At 36.0% G+C, this 22,080-nt stretch overlaps 1 protein-coding gene across 3 annotated transcripts in view; it reads left to right on the plus strand.

Moving 5' to 3' along the window:
- LOC149568860 (nucleotide/nucleic acid binding protein) overlaps nt 1–22,080 on the plus strand; it is a 146,330-nt gene that overhangs the window by 15,629 nt on the left and 108,621 nt on the right. For all 3 annotated transcript variants that reach the window (XM_089821740.1, XM_089821741.1, XM_089821742.1), the window contains one exon: nt 6,142–6,234. In XM_089821740.1, coding sequence (XP_089677866.1) covers nt 6,142–6,234 — 93 coding nt within the window. The remainder of the gene's footprint in view (nt 1–6,141; nt 6,235–22,080) is intronic.

A 22,080-nucleotide genomic window follows, 5' to 3' on the forward strand; every position in this document is an offset into this window, starting at 1 on the left:
GGTCCATGTGATGACACCTGATCCCAAACTAAACACATATCTAGTAGTTGACCTTTTATCATCAGCAAAACCTCCGCAATCTGAATTTGTGAACCCATTGAGTTTAGGATTAGAACATCGAGAGTAAAGAAGTCCATAATTTGAAGTGCCCTTCACATAACAAAGCACATGCTTTGCTGCCATTGAATGATCAGCCTTGGGAGCTATCATAAAGCATGAGATATAGCTAATTGTGAAGCTGATATCATGCCTAGTAGCATAGAGTTAGATGAGGCTGCCTACCAGTTCCCTGTATGTAATATCATCAATGAGAGGAAAATCAGAATTGGCCGATAACTTGAGACCTTTCTCCATGGGTGTAGATGTAGGCTTGCAATCCTGCATACATAATTTGTTTAATAGAGCCCTTGCATATTTGGACATAGAGATGGATATGCTAGAAGACTGTTGCCAAACCTCAACACTTAGGCAATAATGCATGAGCCCAAGGCCAGTCATACTAAAAGACTGGCATAAATTCTGTTTGATTCCCTAAATCGAAGATGTCGAACTACCAATGATGATCAAATCATCCACATAAATAACCAAAAAGATGATGTCACTGTCTGTAGTCTTGATGCACAAATTTGAGTTTGAAGAACTTCTCTTGAAGCCTTGATCATTGAGGTACTTATCAAGTACCATACCCTAGTGGCCTGCTTCAAGCCATTGAGAGCTTTCACCAATCTGAGAACCTGATGGTCTTTACCAGCAACTTTGAAACCAGGAGGCTGCGTCATGTAGACTTCTTTGTGGAGATCGCCATTTAGGAAAGCACTCTTGACATCCATCTGATGGACCTTCTAGCCAAAGTGTGTTGCCATGGCTGGCTAGGACTAATATGATTGTGCTAATCTTTGTAGTAAGGGCAAAGGTCTCCTCATAATCAATGCCTCGGTGCTAAGAAAAGTCGTTCGCAACTAAACGGGCTTTGTACTTATCCAAAATACCATAAGATTTGTATTTGATTTTGTAAACCCATTTGTAGCCAATGGGTTTCTTCCCTGGTGGAAGATCAGAAAGGACCCAGGTGTTATTCTTTAGCAGGCTTTGGTGTTCATATGTCATGACCTGTTTCCACTCTACAATTCCTTTAGCCTCGAAATATGTTTGAGGTTCACACAAACTATGAATGTTGGCCATGAGAGCAAAGTTAATAGATTCCTTAAGTTTGCTTTTTTTTTGAGCAGTTCTCCCATTAATGGGTTCATCATCATGAAGATCGGCAAGTGTCTTAGCCCACCACTTAGGCCGAAGAGGAGAAGGACCAACATTAGTATCAAGAGGTGCTCTATGATTAGGTTCCTCATTTGAGGAATTTGGATCAAATTCAGGTGAAGCATCTACAAATCTGTGTGATCTTGCAGGAGAAACTGGAGGTGTCTGTACAGGTATCACTTGCATAAGTGGAGCTGTAGGAGCTACTGGAGCCCTCCCATCAGGTGGACCTAATGGAAGCCTAACTCCCAAATCACGAGCCTTCATAGGCTAGTGTGTTGGATCAAGAACAATAGAAACAAGCATGAATGGTCCTCACTTCTCATCAAAGGCTACATCACGACTATATAGGAGACGAGATGTCTTAGTGTTGATCAAGCTATAAGCTTTGTGAAGACTACTGTATCCAACAAGCATGAGATTCTTACTCTTGGCATACAACTTGGTGCATCAGGGATCCAGAGAAAAGCAAGGGAGCTAAAAACCTTTAGGTGATTGATTCTAGGTTGGCAAGCTAACCAGGCCTCATCCAGAGTCTTACCTTTGACCACCACCATAGCTCTAGAAGATAAACTGCAATGTTAACAACTTTGGAACATGTTTGTGTTCGAGCCATCTCGGTGATTGTTCTGTTTTGACGTTCAACTAAGCTCTTCTATTGTGGTTTGTGGGGTGTGATCAACTGACGTTTGATGCCATGAGTATCCAAGAAGCTAGATAATTCATTAGTACAAAATTCCCCCCCATTTTCTAATCTAAGAGTAATAATAAATTTCCCAGACTCTTTTTTAATTAAAGGTTTAAACTTGTGAAATACAGGAAATGCATCGGATTTCTTTTTAAGAAAATACACCCAAAATTTTCTACTGAAATCAACAAACAATAGAAAATACTTGGACCCAAGAACAGAAGGAGTGGCCACAACGCCACAGATATCGGCATGAAAAAGTTGAAGGACTTGAGAAGCTTGCTATGAATCGCCACTGGTGAAAGGTGTGTGATGTTGCTTCCTAGCCTAGCATGCATCACAAACTCCTAGTTGTTGAGTCTGAATCTTTGGCAAACTAGGGACAAGCTCTTCCTGAGCAAGCTTAGAGTGATAATGCACATTTAAGTGCCCGTACCATTGATGCCAAAGTGTGCTAATACAAGAGTGCCGAGCAACTATAGCTAAGTCCCGAGAATCACCAAAAACAGTGAGGAGGAAAAGACCATGATCCTCAAGACCCATTGCAACAATTGACCGAGTCGTCCAATCAGTGATGGTACACTGATGTGAACTGAAGGTGACATTCAACTGTGGAGAATATCGCAGTAATTGACTGACTGAGAGTAGATTTAGTTCCATCCTTGGAACATAGTACACATCAAGGAAAATGAGATTCCTCTTAGTAGACTGAATCTGAATGTTTCCTTTATTGACAACGATGTACTATTCTCTGCCACCAAAACTAATAGAATCTGAGTAAGATTGGTTGTCAGTGAATCAGTCTTTGCGGTGAGTGAAGTGATAAGAGGCCCCTGAATCAATGTACTAGGCAAACAACTTCACATGATTTGTAGGTCTTTTAGCCATGAAGGTGTAAAAGGCAGGTTCTGTCTGTCTAGTGTGCTTTGCATTGTTTGCTTTGGGCTGTGATCCTAATTACTTAGATTGGGGGGCTAAGCGTTTCCAACATTCAACCTCCATGTGACCAAACTTGTGGTAATAGTTGCATTGAATGTTCCTCTTTTGGGAACCTTCTGAAGTCGGAGAAGAGGACTTCTGCTGACAAGATTGCTGAAAGTTGGCTTTATCCTTCTTAAAGGATTTAGCAACAAAGGCTTGCTCTGTGGAGGTGGAGCTGAAACTTCTACCGCATTGTTGTTTCTTCCTATCTTGCTGAAGAAGAAGAGTGTAGAGATTTGTGAACTTCAAATCAAACACCAGAAGACGCGATGTTGAGTCTCGATAAAATGCTCGTAGGACTTTGGTAAACTTCGGAGATTGATAACCATAATGTCCTCTTCCTCCATCTTGCGACCAATGTCAAGCAATTGATCATGGATTTCTTGAATCCTATTCAGGTGAGCCTGGAGCGATGTTAGCTCATCCATGATAATAGAAAACAAATTGTTTTTCAAGAAAGTTCTGCTTTTGTCAGAAGTCTCCTGAAGATTTTTGAGATGTCCATATCTAGGTAGTTGTGTTGCCGGATGGAATCTAAAAGAGTTGATCATTAGCTACGGATAATTTTAGAAGCATCACTGCCTCCCGATTATTCAAATCCCATGTATCTTGATCTGTATCAGGGGCAGTTAGACGCTCTGTAACACCCAAAACAATTTGATCGGTATTCTAATATTAAAAAAATGTTATTATCAGCAGTTTCCAAGTGCCATAATTTTGACCATTGAATTTTGAATTGCTCTCAAGCAGAATATTTGTCAGAGATGCCATGGCATGTTTTTCAATGAAAAAGTGTGAAAATCTATTAAAGCATGTATTGCGAGGCAAAAAACGAAAGACTCAAAAAATTTGAAAGTTGACCCAAAAGAGCTCAAAAGACCTAGAAATAATATGTTGTTGGTTTTTGAATCCGCTAGCTTGAAAATTGTGGCACAAAAATCGAGGCACCCAAAAAAGCCCAATTGAGCTCTCAAAAAACCACCAAGAATCTGTAATCAAATTTTTTTTTTGAGCCCAAAAATTAGGGTTTCGAAGAGAACCCTAGTTGGCAGCAATGGAGGCAAAATATTAAACCAAATATTGATCAATTTTGATAGACCACACTCGAGGAGCTTGTTTGAGAACATAGAGTGCTTTCTTGAGTTGACATAGTTGGTGTTCCTTGCCAAAAACCTTGAAACTAGGAGGTTGCGTCATGTAGACTTCTTGCAACACACCATTAAGGAAGGCACTCTTAACATCCATCTGATGGACTTTCCATTCAAATTGAGCTGCAATGGCAAAAAGAAGACGAATTGTACTCATCTTGGCACTAGGAGCAAAAAAGTCTCATAGTCTATGCCTCTCGTTGTGTGAATCCTCAAGCAACTAATCTGGCCTTGTAATTATCTAAGGTGCCATTTGCATGATACTTGACCTTATATACCCAATTGTAGCTACTGGGTTTCTTCCCTAGAGGAAGATCAAAGAGAGCCTAGGTGTTATTTTTTTGAAGATTGGTATTCTACAACAATTGTCTGTTCCTAGTTTGGAATTCCTCTTGCCTCTTTAAATGTGCAAGGCTCATAAATACTATGAGTGTTAACTGTAATTTGCTGCTTGTCCTTATTTCTAGAAGATCTACCCTCAATGAGCTCATCAAGACAAAGATCATTGATAGTCTTAGCCCACCATTTAGGTTGGAGAGCAAATGTGCCAACATTAAATGGAGGAGTAATAACTACAACTAGAGGTGGAATAGGTTCTTAAATAGGTGGAAGATTAGCATCAGGGTGAACGTTAGGAAACCGGCTTCTAAAAAAAGATATAAAATATAGGCGAATCTTTCATTATTTTGAAAAACAAAACTATTTCGGTTGGCGAATCTCGCAAATTTTCTATTTTAAATATTATTGATATTGATGATTATTTTAAAATCATAGTTTTCATGTAGAAAATATTGGCAAATCTCATTAATAATAGGAAGTTCATTAATCACCATGGAATATTACAAATCAAAATTGAACATTTTTTACGTCATGGAATATTATGAGGATCATTGGATTATATTTTGATATTACATGGTGAATTTGGTGGTGCAGTTTGGTAATAGCCTTTGCATCATATTTCAACACAGGTGTAGAGAGATGCTTAGACAGTTGGGGAGACACATTTAGGCATTGCATATTTTGTTTTTAATTTTATTTTTGAATAAATTTTAAAAATGTCTACAATATTTAAATTTTTAAAGCTATTTTCTTTTTCAAATTTGTTTGAATATATTACAAATATGACACAATAATATTCCATCCTCATTAATAATGTTTAAGTTATTAATAAATTTTAATATAATTTGCAGTTTTCATTTTAAATTTTAAATTATTATAAAGAAAAAATATAAAGACAATAAATATTAATGGCTTTAAAATTTAAATATAGCTGTATTATTATTTGTATTTTTAAAATTTAAGTATTTATTTGCATAGATTTCAAATCTATTTAGTAGTGTTTACCTATTTTGATAATTTTGTGGATTTATTTCTTCTGTTTTTTTCTGAAAATTTATATTATTCATATTTAATCATGATTATGTGGGAATTTCTATTATTCAAATTCAATTGGAATTTTTTTGCCCAATTTTTTTAGTTAACAAATTGATTTGAATTTTAACTTTGCTGAACTACAATCATAAACCTTGGGACCTAAAAAAAGATCTATGGATGACCACTATCAGTTTTACTCATTAGCTTGTCCGTTTCATGTTGATTTTTTGATTGAGTCTATAATTTATACAATACTATAAGAATGTGTATCCCCTTCCAAGCTCCATTCGCTCCATATTATGTTAGCAGTGATTACTGTGATTGTGGTGAAGGCATTTCAATATTTTAGGTTTTGGTTTGTACTCAGTTGCTAAGAGCCAATTTATTAATTTAAGAACATAATTGTGCAGTACATTGGCAGAAGTTTTGTACTGATCTGTTTAAATACATATATTTTTGTTTACATTCAATTATTAACCAGTCCAGATATGAATAGCATTTGCTTTCAGTTTGGCTCCGAGTTCTTACATATTTCGATTTGCTTGTAAAAATGCAATCATTCTTTTTGTATGTCATTTATCATTTTAATTTTTCATTTATAAATTTCATGTAGACTATAATGTTCAGAAAGTGACATCACTGGCTCATTAATTTAATTTACCTTCTTTGCTTCTATTTGTAATGTTTCTGCAGGGCCCTTGAAAATCTAGACAAGTCAATATTTCAAGGACGATTGCTGCATGTTATGCCTGCAAGAAAGCCGCCACCTGCCCCAGAAAAAACACTGTATGTGCTGTGTAGAACTTTCGCCTGGAACCCTTTTTATTTTTCCAAAGTTGGTTGCTTATATGATATGATTTCTATTTCTGAATTTCCATGCACATAAGAGAAGCCTACTTTTGTAGGCAAATTTTTTTACAAATACATTCAACATTTGAATTCGGACCAGCTATGTTTCAGCTGTTTCCACTTTTTAATTTTTTAACAGATGCCTTGAATAGGTCCACCAAGTCTTTTGCATCTGGATTTGACTGATTCAAAAGAAGCATAATTATCACCGTTATTATAATGAATGTCCTCATTATTCTTTTCCTGATTTCAGAGAGCTGTTTTCATTTATGTCAAATGAATCAAACCACATCTTAGTTACCAAGACAGGCCAAGAGAAAATGGAAGCCGGAGGATTATGTAGTACAAGCTGGTTACCGAACAGACACAATGATCGAGCTCCTAGATAGATATAATTGAAATGCTCAATGAGGGTAGTGTTGATGTGAGTTTTATGACACTACACCATGCAGAATTGGATACTTTCCAAATGAAACACCAAATCTCCAATTCTTTCTTGAATGAGGAAGGTCATATGCTAAACAATGTATGTGGATCTTGTGATCAAATGAGACAACTCCAAGGTTCCTTTCTAATTGTGGACATTCATTCAGTTGTAATGATGTAATATGCTGGTTATCACAAAGGGACTTATGCTATTAATTCAATGGATATCAACTACCTCAATTATTCCCAACCAAACAAACTGCAAAGAGGTAAGGGTTTAGAAATGTATTCTACTCCTAGAATGTAGCATAATATTGATGATGGGGTGAGCCATTAACCAGTTCTGTCTTTGCTATGTCAAGTAGGCACAAGAGGGTTGTATCTCCCAAGGATGTGGGAATGGTTTTCTCATTGTCAATGCTCATTCAAATACCCTATGAAGGTGTAATCTAAACGAACATTTTCAATAGAAGTTAAGCACATGCAATTTAGGCTCAGAGTAACCTTCCACCATTACTTACAATTAGCAAGTACCAAAATGTATTTACACTAGCTCCACCACTAATCATCATTTAACAATATCTTCCATTAATTACTGTAATGTCCCCCACTTAGCCAGTTTGGAGGTATGTTGTCGTTAGCCCATTCTTGTATGGTCCCGAGGGCTAACCGGGACTTCAAAAGGGATCCTGAGGTTATTTGGCCTAGTCAAATTTAATTACAGGCCAAACGGAGTTCGTTTGTTGGGTTGTCAGGAAGACTTACTATTTTTAGTAAGCCAATAGGGGGATGCAGTGCCTTCAATTTTCAGTGACAGGATGAGATGCGTTTTGTTGGGCTCTTTCTAATGAGCTATTATATGTGGGATTTTGAGTTTATTTGGTATATTATTTTAATGTTTGAAGTTACAACGGTAAAGTGACTATTTAAATTAAATATTATAATGTTTCATAAAGTCACTTTATAAAAATCAAGAGTCCCCTTTTTGAGTACATACATGGACTTTGTAAAAAGAAAAAAAAGAAGTAATATTAAAAGTCATGTATTATCCCACATTGGCAAGATGGAAGCGTGGAGCAAGTGAGGAAGGGATTAAAAGGAAGAGGATAGCTCTCATTTATTCAAGCTTGGAAATATCAAAAAAATTGGAGAATTTTCTGGAGATTATATCTCAATAGTTTGAAGGACGAAATCCCTTCAAGCTGGAAATCTTGACGCCATTGAAAGATATGGTCTTGAGATTCAACATGGTAGCAGTCCGAAAAAAGCAGATACAAAAAAGCAGCCCGAAAAAAGCGGAACCGGAAAAGCAATCCGTAAAAGCAGTTCAAAAAGCGGAACCGAAAAAGCAGGCTGAAAAAGCGGGTACGAAAAAGCAGGCCGAAAAAGCAGTTCGAAAAAAGCAAAACAGAAGGGGCAGCATAGAAGGAAATTATTTCAGCCATCTATAACCAGGTTCTTTTGTTAGTATTGTTTTTAGGGTGTTATAAGCTTTCAGCTGTTAGTGTGCATTATACCAGCATTATCATTTTGTAATCCATATAAATGCCAAAGTCTTGGCCATATTCCATGAGCATTGTAATTTTCATTGCAATTAAGAAGATAATAGTTGCTGGTGTCATTTAAGCAATTTAATGTCATTATTTATCAGCTAGTTAGTTTGCATACCAACTGTTTGTAAAAATGCCAGTTGGCTGTAGGTGTTCATTTCTCATGCTTGGATCATATATATGCACTGAATATTGTCAAAATTAGTAGCACACTCATGTTAGGTCATTTGTGTAGTCCATTGTAGTCTTCTAGCACAAGATTTTCATTAATGCAAATTGTAAAAACGTCATTTGAAGCTAGCTGAAATACTATATCAGTCATACGTCCCTTGCATGTGAATTGTTTGATGAAATTCCTTGAGCTTTCATCAGCATTTTTAAGGGCAGATTTGAGGAGGGTTATTACAATTACTACTTGTAATCAACATGAATAATATCCTACTTAATGTTTTAGACCAGGAATGAAAATAAGCAGAAAAACATCAGAATGGAAGCAAAATAAACACTAAGACAACAATTTATCTTGGGAAAACCCTCCAACTTAAGGAGAAAAATTCAGCCACACAATAAAATCATTTTATTGAATAATCAAGAGTCTAAAATATAATATGCCCAAACACATGGCTCAAAATTGAAAGAAATATTCAGAAGCACAAGATTACACTTATTAATTACATATGAACTCCTGAAGAATGTATAAAATTGCCTTGACGCTTCATTATCTTGCCGTTATCAAGTGAACACCTCTTCATTGTCTTGGTTCTTTCAATATCTGTGCACGGTCTCTTCATTAGTCAACGATGAAGACTCTTCATAATCTTCAAAAGGCGTGGCTCTTTATATGAAAGGTTCTTCCTAAATTAAGACTCTTCACAGCCTCATCATATTAAAGGAATAGATAACACGATAGAGAATTACATTGCAAATATCTCAAATTTAGTACTGATGCAATCAAATGTGCGGAGATATCTCTTGCAGCTACCAAACTTTAACAAGCCCTCATAGTAAGAGAGATATCATTCTCACATTGTTATGTCATGGAGTCTCTTGACATGATAGTCATAATGGCTACACCCATTGTAAGGGAACCAAAACTTTATCTCAGAATCTCTCAATGTGATTTCGTCATCTCAGAATGGCATTCACCATGGCTTCTCCTAGAGGGTGAATAAATACAAGTGCTATGTCATGGACTCTCTCACATGGCATCCACCATGGCTACTCCCAAAGGGTGGATCCATCATAGCTAATTGTGGAGGGTGGAACAAGGGCTTTCACCTTAAACTTCTCTTTCATAGAGAAGAATGTATGAACATGGGCTTGCACCTCAAACTTCTCTCATAGAGAAGAATGCATTAACTAGGGCTTTGCCATCAAATTGCTGTCGAAGAGAAGAACACATTAACAAGGGGTTGCACCTCAAACTTCTCTTGCAGAGAAGAATGCATTACCGCGGGCTTTCACCTCAAATTTTCCAGTCACAAAGAAAATGCATTATAGCTCATGAAAAATCATCTGAAAACTCACACTCCCTCTCAGCGGAGACTCCCTCTCAACATGGACAGCATTCTTATAGCTTTGATTAGCACAATAGTAGGGAAATAGCTCCAATATTTGACCAAACAATGAGCTTTATATGCCACCCTGCTACTTGAGCTTGCTGATCCTTTGCAAAGAACTTGACACTCTCCCTCTGCCACACAAGCTCCCTCTGAATTTCATTTATTCCTCTTTGAAGAAACAAATCACAGTGACAAACCAAATAGTATCTTCCTTTTTAATGGTGTTATGAGACACCAATTGAGTCCCATGGCTGTATCTCTTTGCTCATTTCTACAGCCTGCATGCCTTTGCATGTAATCTCTCATCATCTCATAGCTTCTCGATCCTTTTTGGAAGTATTTTTAGAGAGAGACTAATAATAGTTTATAGAATCAAATTATCCGGAAGAGAAATATATAGATCAATGCTAAAAGCATGCATGATTTACTATTCCATATGTTATTGCAGAAATAAAATTCATGATCAATATTCAAAGGTATAGTCATGAAATACTTCTCTTTGTTGTTGATCAATTAAGCAAATCCCTTTACGATTTTGACTGTAATTACTAATATCCCTTATTGTTCAGCAGACCTGATTGCTACAACAATGGGCGTCCATGACTTATGCAAGAATGTCTTGGACAATCGCACAACCATGAACATCCAACAAGTCATACAATCACAAATGCTTGTAACTGAAAAAGTACATGTCATCGTGATTCTTGACCAACACATACAACAATGATGTTACTCAATGATAGATCACATGCATATCCAACAGAGTCATATTCTCTCTAGCATTACAGTAGCAGCAAATTCTTTTACAAAAATCTCCTATGACTGCATACGACAAGGAACCAAATGCTACTACAAACACATTGGAAAGATCATGTTATTTATGCTGGTGAAATTATCACAGGTATGCAGAAAGTAAGACCCTGTACAAGGGAATACTTAGGTATCTATGCAACAATAGATACATCTCGAACTAAATAGTGAAAACAGGAACGACTCTCTTGAGCAATCCTGTCAGTATGATCTTGGTGTTTTTTAAACCCACTCTGATGCCATATTAATGTTTTAGACCAGGAAAAACATCAGAACGTAAGCAAAATAAACACTAAAACAATAATTTATCTTAGGGAAACGCTCAAACCGTAGGGGAAAAACCCAGCCACACAATAAAATTACTTTTGTTGAATAATTAGGAGTGTGAAATACAATATGCCCAAAAACCAGGCTCAAAACTGAAGAATAATTCAGAACCAGAAGATGACAATTATTAATGACATATGAACTCATTTTGAAGAATATATAAAATTGCCTTGACCCTTCATTATTTTGCCATTATAAAGTGAAGACCCCTTTGTTTTTTTGACCTTTCATTGTCTTGACTCTTCAATATCCACACACAGTTTCTTCATTAGCCAATGCTGAAGACTTTTCATGATCTTCAAAAAGCGCAGCTCTTCATATGAAAGATTGCATTCAAAAACCAGATTGCATGGGTATGAGGGAACCTGGCTACTTTGGGTACATGTATGACTATTTTTCAAAATAGGGGACGAGGGTATGGCAATTTTTTTAAAAATATAATTTTAATATGTTACAGAAAATCTGAAAATCTGTGTCATGAGTCATGACATTGAGTTTTCAAAACAAAAGCAATGAACACTGATTAAGTTTGTATGTTTAAACTTTAAACTTTAGATTAATAACAAAGACGGCAAACTTAAAATATGAACAAGAAGATCATAAATCATATGATGATATATTGCAAATGATAAACTTCTAGTTTTATCTCGAATAATGAAAATCAGAAAAAGTTTAGTAGTTTAGTATTAATTAAATATTGTCTCAAAGTTTCATAATGGTTACATATTGAACTAAGCTTGATAAGCATCAAACTGATATGCAAATGAAAAATGAAAACAAAAATCATGCATCTTAATCTATTATCTAGTCTTCTACGCCTTGATCATCCATATCAAGGTCCTTAGCTACAATGCTGTCCAAATAGAAATCATTCTCGAGTTAGGTTCCTCTGTTTGTAGAATAACAAGGGGTAAGTCAATAAGGCCATCTACTTCAATCTATCCATCCACAAAGGCAGCAACTTCTCCATCAGGTGGAATTCAATCCCATTTTGATGAAGGGCTCTCATTGTATCCATGATCTATACGGGAAAGAAGATGGAATGAGCTATGAATGTACACCAATTTCTGTGCTTTCTTTGACCCTAACCGGTTCCTCATCAGTAAATGAATGAACCTGTAAGCACTCCAATTTCTTTCACAAAGATGAAGAGCTAGCTACTTTAAGAACAATCTTATTGCAAATGATTGCAATTCAGGAGCTTCAACTCCATTGTTCCACCACCACTCTATAGGGTCTTTCTTTTGTTTCACATCATATAAAGCTTCCATGGAACTAAAATCACCTTGGCCATGTGAAAACCTATTCCATTGATTACTCAAATTTGAAGCATCCTCACCTTGTCCATAAATCTTTTCTATTGCAGCCCAAAATCCTTTCATTACCTCTCTATCATGATGTGGAGCCCTCTCCTAGTCACCTTTATATCATACCATTTAGGTTAAGAGCATATGCAGCACAATGAAGAGACGTGTTAAGCTTATTCCATATTCCACGTGACTTCTCCTCTATCAAAGGATATAGAGAAGGATCTTTTGCATCACTTATTGCCTTGACTCTTTCACACGTGGAATCTATTGTTTCATAGATTTCTCCCAAACATGCTTAATTCGAATCTGCAAATCTTATCAGTTCACATATGGGCTTAATGAACTCCACAACAAATTTTACATTAGCATACCTCTCACCTCAACTGCAGTATTTGATGTAGATTGTCTCCAAGCTGTCCATGCATCATTAACAACTGTGGAACACAAAGCTCCTGTGACTTAAAAAAGGCGGTCAAGAAGAATGAAGTAAGAAGCAAAATGTGTATCAAGAGGTTTAGTAATTCTACCTTGCCAAATATATGATAGATGGAATGTGTTTGGTGGTGATTGCATATGAACATTTGTATTTTCCTCCCCTTCTCTATGAGATTTGTAATCCATTGGAACTTGCCAATGTCTTTGAGTGCTTTATTCAACAAATGCACTCAATAATGTATCCAAAAAATTCGCTTGTACTTTTGTTTTCCCAACATGCCTCCTACTTCACAAACAAGGGCAGCATCAGTAACAACTTGGACCACATGTGTAGCCCCCATGTCCTCAATGCTCTCACAAAGTTGGGTATGTAGAAATTCTACATTTTTCTCTTGGCATGAATTATCTATTGCCTTCCAAAATAAGGCCCTTTGCTGCATGTTACCATGATATTAAGTAGTGGACGATTTCTAGCATCTATCCACCCATCCATCACAATACTACAACCCTCTGCAGCCCACAACCTTTTCATAGGTGCCACTTGTTCGTCTAATCGAGTTTTTTCTTTATGAAGTAGACTAGTGTGAATCTTTTCATATCTAGGTGGTTTATAACTTTATGCCCTGCTGGTGCATTATGGATAGCTTGGACCATCTCAGTGGTGAAGGGTGAGTGAGTAACACTAAACGTTATTTCATTTCCATAAAAGAATCATGCAATTGCCCATCAACTGCATCTCATCCTTGCACATCAAACAATCTTCCAATGGGGTTTGATTTGCCAATGTGCTCTCTTACAACCAAATTCTGATGTTGTATCTATAGATGAGATATCTCTATAGATATCCACCCCTGAATCTCTATTTCGACTCTCAATTGGCCCTGTTGTTGATGCAACTTTCCCCTCAGCCCTTTATTGCTCCCTCACAGCATCATATTGTTCCTCTTCAGTTTTACAAGGGTCAACACCTACCCCACTTATGTGAAAGAAATGAGCCTTCACCCTTGTGTAAGAACCTTTCCATCCCAATAGACAGAGCTTACATTTGACCTCGGCTGATCCACCTGAACCCTTCGGCCCTGCAACACAATCAGCATACTTCCACAGTGGATATAGACCTTGCTTTCCTCCGCCTTACATTCTATATGGAAAAATAATTAGACTGTCAGTGTCAAACAATAAATTTCATATACTAAGTAGTAGAAGTATAAAATCTTTATTGACACTACTGTAGCCTATAACACTGTTAATAAAATAGTCTGATTTTTTAAAAGAAATATAGATAATTAATGAATTAATAATAAATATGGCTGTTGCTGTTATTATTTATTAAATAATTAATAATTATTCAAATGTTTATATGCCAATATGATTGTTTATTGTGAGGTTTACTATTTATATAATTGTAAGTTTATAAAAATTATTTAGTTTACAACTTTATTATTTTATAGTTTTACTTTTTACTTTTTTATTTACCTAATCCACTATTTAAATATTAAATATTAAATGTTCATTTGCAATTCTATATACAGCCTACAGGAATCACAACACCTATATTAATATATTACATTATAAACTTTAAATTTATAATGTGATCCAACCTACGCAAACGACAGTTTAATATTTATCAACTTTAAATTTTAACTATAATATAAACTATAGTTTATAAATTATATCAATATAAAATTAATCGACGAGAATACCTCGTGTAGATTGAAATGGAGTACATTTTTGAGCATGAAACAACTGAAACAATTTGTGCCTACCACATGTGATCTGTGCCAGCTGTGTGAGATTGAAACATTCTGTGCCATGTGAAATCTGAAACCCTACGTTTGTCTATGCCGAATCCTTGTGGTTTTGACCCGTGTTGCTGTTTGCTTTCACCCACGTTAACGACAATCTAGAACCTTTGTCTGTGCTTAAATGCAAGTTAATACTTGTGAACGACAACAATAAACTCGTGGACAACAAAAGAAACACAATTTTAGGTTTTTTTTTTTTTTTTTTCCCAGCACATTGGATTTGACTTTTACGTTTTATTATGTTGGTGTGGCATTTCTGAGTTTGGGGGCCTGTAACCCAGTCCATATCTAGTACAGAAAACACATTCCAGTCCCCGATATGTGTACCAGGGGTCTGGGTACACGTACCCGTGCAACCTTAATCATAAATAAAGACTCTTTGCAGCCTCATTATACTAAAGGATTAGATAACACAAGAGAGAATTATTTAGCAAATATTGTCAATATAATGTCGATGCAATTACAGGTACACAGATATCTCTTGCAGCTACCAAACTTTAACACTTTCAGCGAGGAAATGTAGAAACCATGATATACTCCAAAGCAACAGAAGTAATCCACCATGAAGGCCAACAACGAATTAGCAATTACTTTGATAGCATTATGACAACATTTTCTCCAAGTCTCTCTCTCAGCTAATCTAATCTAATCTAATCTTTTTAGTTACAAATGATAAGGCCTTGGCATTTTATTGCATCTTGATTACAATGCATGACCGTTATCGATTCAAGATCAAAGGCCAAGATTTAGCCAACAAAGCCCTAATCCAACTAACAACTACAGTTATTAAATGCTTGTCCAATTACATTAAAACACCATCATGTGGGCCAATAGGAAAATTACAATGCATTTATAGAAATTGGTTAGGTAGGAGCTTATAGAGGAACTCACTAATCAGTTTGCCAATGATAAAATGCCACATGGGCTTACAACAAATCTTCCTTTAGAATTTTTTTTTTGACTTTTCCCCTTTCTGCAAATTTAATGAATTTGTATATAATATTATTGAACTCTATTACTGGGACACTCGGCATGATTAGAATGGTTGAAGAAATGAGTGCCACCTCAACATGCTTATCTTATAGACTTGATAAATCCCTTGTGATGAGAAAATATCTCTTGATAGTAAACATTATCAATTCCTTAATTGTGATGGTTCAGAAACCCAAACTGCTTCATCTTCAACAAGTCTTCATCTTTCAAAGTGATGGAACCTCTGATTTCAGAGTCTCCTTTTTTGCGTACACTCTTATCACTTTGTTATCCATGTCATGTCTGCCAATGGAAGCATTATGGTTACTATGGTTGTTATAAGTGGAGAGAGATCCAGACAGAGTTGCAAGTTCAGATTGATCAGAAAGATATAACCATCTATGAAATGTATATATAAAAGTCCATGATAAGTTAATATGAAGCAAAATAATAATAGTGTTGTAAACGGATCAGGAGTAACAAAATCAAAGTAACCCAAAAACTTCTTTAATCACCCCAAAATCAATGGGTGACTTGTTTGCGTATATCCCAGAACACTCAAATAGTGGGCAAAGCAGTTGTTGTATGAACATGTATTGCACACATATGAGGTACAATCTCATACTACAGATGTAGAAAGAAAAATTGAAGACCAAAGATCATGGACTCTTGGCCCAGATATTATTTGTACACCAGACCATACAGAAGGCAGCGTCCAGATCATAAATTATCAAGCACACCATAAAGTATTCAATATCGAATAAGATGTATTTAGAGATTAGCTGTGGAAAATTCAAGTCAATAGAGGCTTACATAAACACAGAGATAATCTATGATAATATACTAACCAGCCTGGTCTCCAAGTGCAACGGTAATCACCTACAGGAGTGTTGTGTTTGCTGCAGGTCAAAGGAGAAATGAGTTGAGCAATCGATTAACAAATTGGAAGTTATATTTTCCTGTGCAGGATGAGACATGGAGTTTTCGCAAAGGAACAAGCCACATACGCATATGAGGAATAAAGTCATGATGGATTTGACTTCAGATGACACAAGATATGCATACAATGGATTTTGTTCTGAGAAAGCTTTAGACACTCACAAGCAGATGCAAGTGACATCTATGCAATGATTCATGCTCATATGACATAAAAGGGTGAAACTGAACTATGTGCCAAAGCAGATGCACAGGAACATGCTACTTGATGACTTTGGATGTGTCTTTAGGATGTTTGTATCACATTTCTATGCACCACAAGCATGCGCTGCCATACCACAACCTGGTTCATGATAACAATTTTTTCTCTCATGACTTTTCAAGAACAATTTTCAAAAGTTCATGGGGAACAGTCAAGATCTGAATCCAAAACAATCAAATATGAATGACAATCTCAATGCTGATCATATTATGAAGGATATGATGGTGCCATTAATATCTGCAGATAATAAGATAGGCTTACAAACATTCTACCAGCTGACCTACAAAATGAAGGAGATATATGATGGAGTCATGAAACCACATGCCAGAATATATAGGTTATTGTTTATACATGATAGTATTTGGAGCTTTATCAAAGGATGCAATTACAAATATAAATCTCCTAAAGCCCGATAAAGTCATGTAGGTATTGCAAGGAGCTTTGAAAACGAGTTTGCTAGGTTGCCATCAGTAAGTCATGGGCATATAGTGACAAGGCTCCACTTCGGAAGAGAACCTATGCACAGGAATGATTGCATAGACAAGTATTCATCAGGCTTTCTGCTGTGTTGTAAAGACATCAGTCTATGCTTCAAACAACTACTGTAAAACTCATTAGGTCATTCCAGATTATCGTAAAATTTGAAGAATAAAAAGACTTTAAAAAAATTGAAGGAATTGTGCACCATTAGTCATCAAGGATGTGCATACGACATCTCTTATACAAGTCAAATTTGAATACATGGTTACCCGATAGACTTGGTAAATTAAAATGGGCATTTTCACAAGATTATTTACTCTAGTTAAAGAGCGATATGACTTTTAATTGTCAAAAGTCACGATTTATCATATTTACAATATAAATAGAGGAGAGAAATGAGATATTCAAGAGGGACACGCATTTTATAAGAAGAAGAGGAACATTTTTACGGAGGGATAAGAAGCTTAATATGACTTTATAATGTAAATTCAAATATTTTATTTTAATAATAAAATAAAATGTCCTTTGTTTATTTTTATTAAAGGCATGGAGCTTTTAACTGCACTTGATTCGTCCTTTAGGAGTTAAAATGCAATTTGGATTGGTTTAGAATTGTGTGTATATATTTGATCTGTCGCATCTTGACTATTAAACTGTTAATAGTTTGTGTGTAGAACATTATAAAATTGTACATTATAATCTTCATTGTAGTTGACTTTATTGTGTGAATAAGCTATATCACTAGTCTTTTTATCATTGAAGTACTGAATTTATATTTGAAGTCAGAAAATCTATAACTTCTTTCTTACAAACCTCAAATCCATTGTCAAAACCTTATACAATTCATTCAATTCAAACACGCAACATTTAGTTTCATTTTAATTGAGTTCAAGGACTTTGCCAACCGAAGAACTCTCCAAAGCTTAAATTCGCTTTAGAAAAGCTCTGAACCAAGTGATCAGGTTCGAGGATAAGGTCTACCCACCTAGGTGTAGCGAAGCCTGAACTGCAGGGGAATCAAGGTGATTCTCATTCGTTGGCCAGAACTGATTGCAGAATCCTATCGGAGAAGTGGCAGGCTCTTGGATTTCCAATCTGTGGTTTTGGGAACAACATGAAGTTTGCCACCTTGAAAACACCTTGCTTGCTTGGTAATTATCTTGGATTAGCACTTCGACTTGATCTTGAATTTCAAACTTTGTCAGGCCAGTCCTCTTGATCAACTACTCTACTAAAGCATATTAATCGAAGTCTTGATACATCCAACCACTACTACTTCCTTCATCACAGCATATGCTGCTGTATTACTCCAAAGACAAAGTGAAGTAACTACAACCTTAAATCCAGACATCTTATACTCATGCCACTTTATAACTTGTATGTGCATTCTACCAAAGCTGCTGATAAAAACGGGGCATTACTATAAAAACTATAGTATAATTCCCCTAACCCCATAACATATCAGATAATATACAATTAAATTACATTTTTTCTTGCTTGCCAAAGTGGAGCCGAGCCTTGAATTTGCAACCCTGATCACATCCTGCATGATTTTTAAGCACCTTGAAGGACTTTGAAGAGTTCTTATCAGAGATTCCTTGTTTGCTACCCGATCATCGATACCCCTTATCATCTTCACTGTCCATCTCTGCTTCTGAGCCCTCTCTGTCAAAGCCCATTAAACCTTCATCCCAGATATACTGCTGCAAACATCTGTCCTGCTCGTCTTGTAGCTCAAAAAAACAGCATCGGAAATGACACACTGCTACCTATCTCCTAATGTAGAGTTCCTCTTGGCACAACAACAAATGCATAACAGGAATCCCCATTCAGATCACGAGCATTCCTTTGGGTTGGGAGAGAAAGTGCTGCTTTAAAAAACAAGATGAGCGGATAAAGGGGAAACGAGAGAATATTTTAAACTAGTATTCTCTTTTTAGAAAAGTTCAAACTCAAAATCACGAGATACTTATCTCTTAGCCATTTTGTGTGGGAATGATTCATAACCTGCTAAGATAGACTTGTAGAAAAACATGTGCAATGGCTGTAAGAACCTGGAGAGTGCCGAAGCCACTATCAAGTAAGGTTTCTTGGAATGGAAGAAACTTAAAATAGATGATTAGATCTGCAAGAATTGGAACTATGCTAACAAGCATGCTGTTGCTTCTACATTGACAAAACTGCAAGCAGTTGCTTCATTCAGAATAAACACTTCTAAAGTAGGTGACTTGCAGACAGTAGTAAAAATATCTGATCTGCATGAAATGCAAGGATGTACTAAATTGGGCTGAATAATTCTTCTATTCCAGATGACTTTAGACAAGATCAGTAAATCACATCTGCACAAGATTAGATCTTTTACAAAAAATATCTGGTTCCAGGCTGTTTATGCCTTTGCTCCTAAGACTGCTGTTATTAACAAATTTTAGACAGTAGTGGTAGACAAAATCTGTACAAAGATAGTTCAGATGCTAAGATTAGTTGGTTCTGTGTTGCGTGTGGTTGAATGGTACAAATTAAATTGGCAATGGAATTAATTGACAGCAGAAATGGGATGGTAGAAAAATGATAGCAGCTGTTGGATGATAAAAATTGTAATCAGGGTTCTGAACAGGAAGAAATCTGGGTGCCAATGCATAATTAGTGTGTTAAAGCTGGATGTTTATGCACAGACCCATTGTAACATCCCCCTTTTCCCACCCTTAGCTAACAGCTACCATATCATTGAACACATTTACTTTTCCATATTCATAATTCAGGAGCATGAGAAGACATTTATAACAGCTATTTTACATGTTCATATTAAAGAGATAATGGTTATAATCAGTTTAACCGAAATATCTTAACTAACAATTGAAGGAGTATTCAATCAACAAATATGATGAATATAATTGCTATCATAATCAATCGTTACTTAATTGTAAGTGAGACCTTTTCTACTAATAAAGATAAGTACCTTTCATAATCACATGAAGACGGTTTTACAACTACTTTACATATTCAGATGGAAGAGAACCAACGGCTATAACCGAATAACTGAAAAGAAAATAATTGATTAAATGATATTAACCATCTAACATATCTTTAACTTGAAATTGCAAATTCATAAAATACTCGTTACTAGAAGATATTTGAATGTAGATCATATCTCTGTCTCGTGCAAGTCTTGGTACCTGGTGGAGAGGAGAAACATTGCTAAGGGCTTAATCTCCCAACCTCTGACCCTTAAGTATCCACACACTCTCTACTGAGAAAGACTATCCCCACCTTGGGAGTAGGCTTGCGACACCACTATCCAACCACTGAGCATCTTGGTTTTAGAGTATCAACCCACCACTTGACTAAACAACAAGACCTATATAATGGACTACCATGAGCTGACTCAATTTATAACTCTTTTTATTACTTGCTTATTTGTTACTTATTGTTCTTTTTCTTATCATGCAGTGATATACCAGTGGTTCAATGAATATCAATACACACCCTTCATCTTGACCATGCTGGTCTTCTTGGATAAATGTCTGGGGTGATTGCCTATCATTATATATTCACAACCAATGCATTTTGCTTGACCTGGGCCTATGGCTGCACAAAAGATTCATAATATTTGCAATTATTTGCTGGTTCTTCTGGAGAGTGTTGTCCCTTATCTTAGAGACATATGAAGACGCCTCTATATAAGCTTGCACTTCAATATGAATCCCTTTTAAACAAAGTTCTGATAAGAAAACAAACTCTGATCATATCATGTTCTTCAATTCTTATGCATATATATACAACCAAACATAAAAGAAAAATTTAACTTCTCTCCTTTCAGAGCTAGACTCTTTCCATATTTAACAAAGCTTTCCATCTCTTTCCTACTAGAAATTTAGATCCTCTTAAATTGAATTTGCAATGAATAGAATATTAGAAAAAGAATGCATGACCTGTACGGGATACCGCTTCCCTAGGGTAGAGAAAGCTACGATATCTGGTCGGTTCCTTAACACTTGCAAAAAAGTGTGATTGCAAGAGCATGATTGTGTGACAAAGATCTTCAAAGTGCAGCCCTTAATTTGGCTCACGCATGGTATGGAGGGTTGCCCCAGTAATGATGCACAACACTATACTAGGTGGCTATGATGGTAGATCTTGCATGGTATAAGTTGAGAAATGGAATGAGTTGCAAGTGAAAAATAAATGGCTATGGTAAAATGGAATGACCTTCAGTTCATCTGCATCTATGCATTCACTAATGCAGTTGTGTAAAATAAGAAGGGACTATGTTAAGTAATTTGCAGAGCTAAATACAACTGTGAAGAAGATTGTGGGGCTATGGTGACTGGCAAATGTAAAGCATTCGGTCCCTTGGCAATGAGAACCAACACATATAACTTGCTTCCCTTGTGCATGCTCGGTTACGAGCAAGATCAAAGAAAAAGGTGGCAATGTGAGAGTTACAATGGAAACAAGGAGGCATCGCCTTAAGTGGCTATCGTATAATATTAAACTTGGTCACCATGGTGACATAAGGCCCAATGAGACAATTAGCAAAGTGGCTGCTCAAGAAATAAGGCCCAATGAGACAATTAGCAAAGTGGCTGCTCAAGAAATAATATTAAGACCATGGCCAAGGTCAAAAAATAATAAGTTCACCCACATAATGTTTTAATATAAGGACATTGTCGTACTTACCTATACTCATATGTGTATGTACACATACATGTATACATGCATAAATCCTAAACATACGTATTTTAAGTATATGTTTAAAATAGGCGTATACATCTTAATTGACTTATGCACATATACATATATGAGTATATATCTAAGTTACCGATGCTGGTTTTGATGCTAATGCAGGTAAAGGGTGCTGATGTGCTGATGCATGATTTTTTTTTTTTTGGATTTTGGATGTGTTTGGGT

This window comes from Cupressus sempervirens, chromosome 3 (genome assembly GCF_028749045.1).
Source record: "Cupressus sempervirens isolate cs-2001-9-10 chromosome 3, ASM2874904v1, whole genome shotgun sequence".
Lineage (NCBI taxonomy): Eukaryota > Viridiplantae > Streptophyta > Pinopsida > Cupressales > Cupressaceae > Cupressus > Cupressus sempervirens.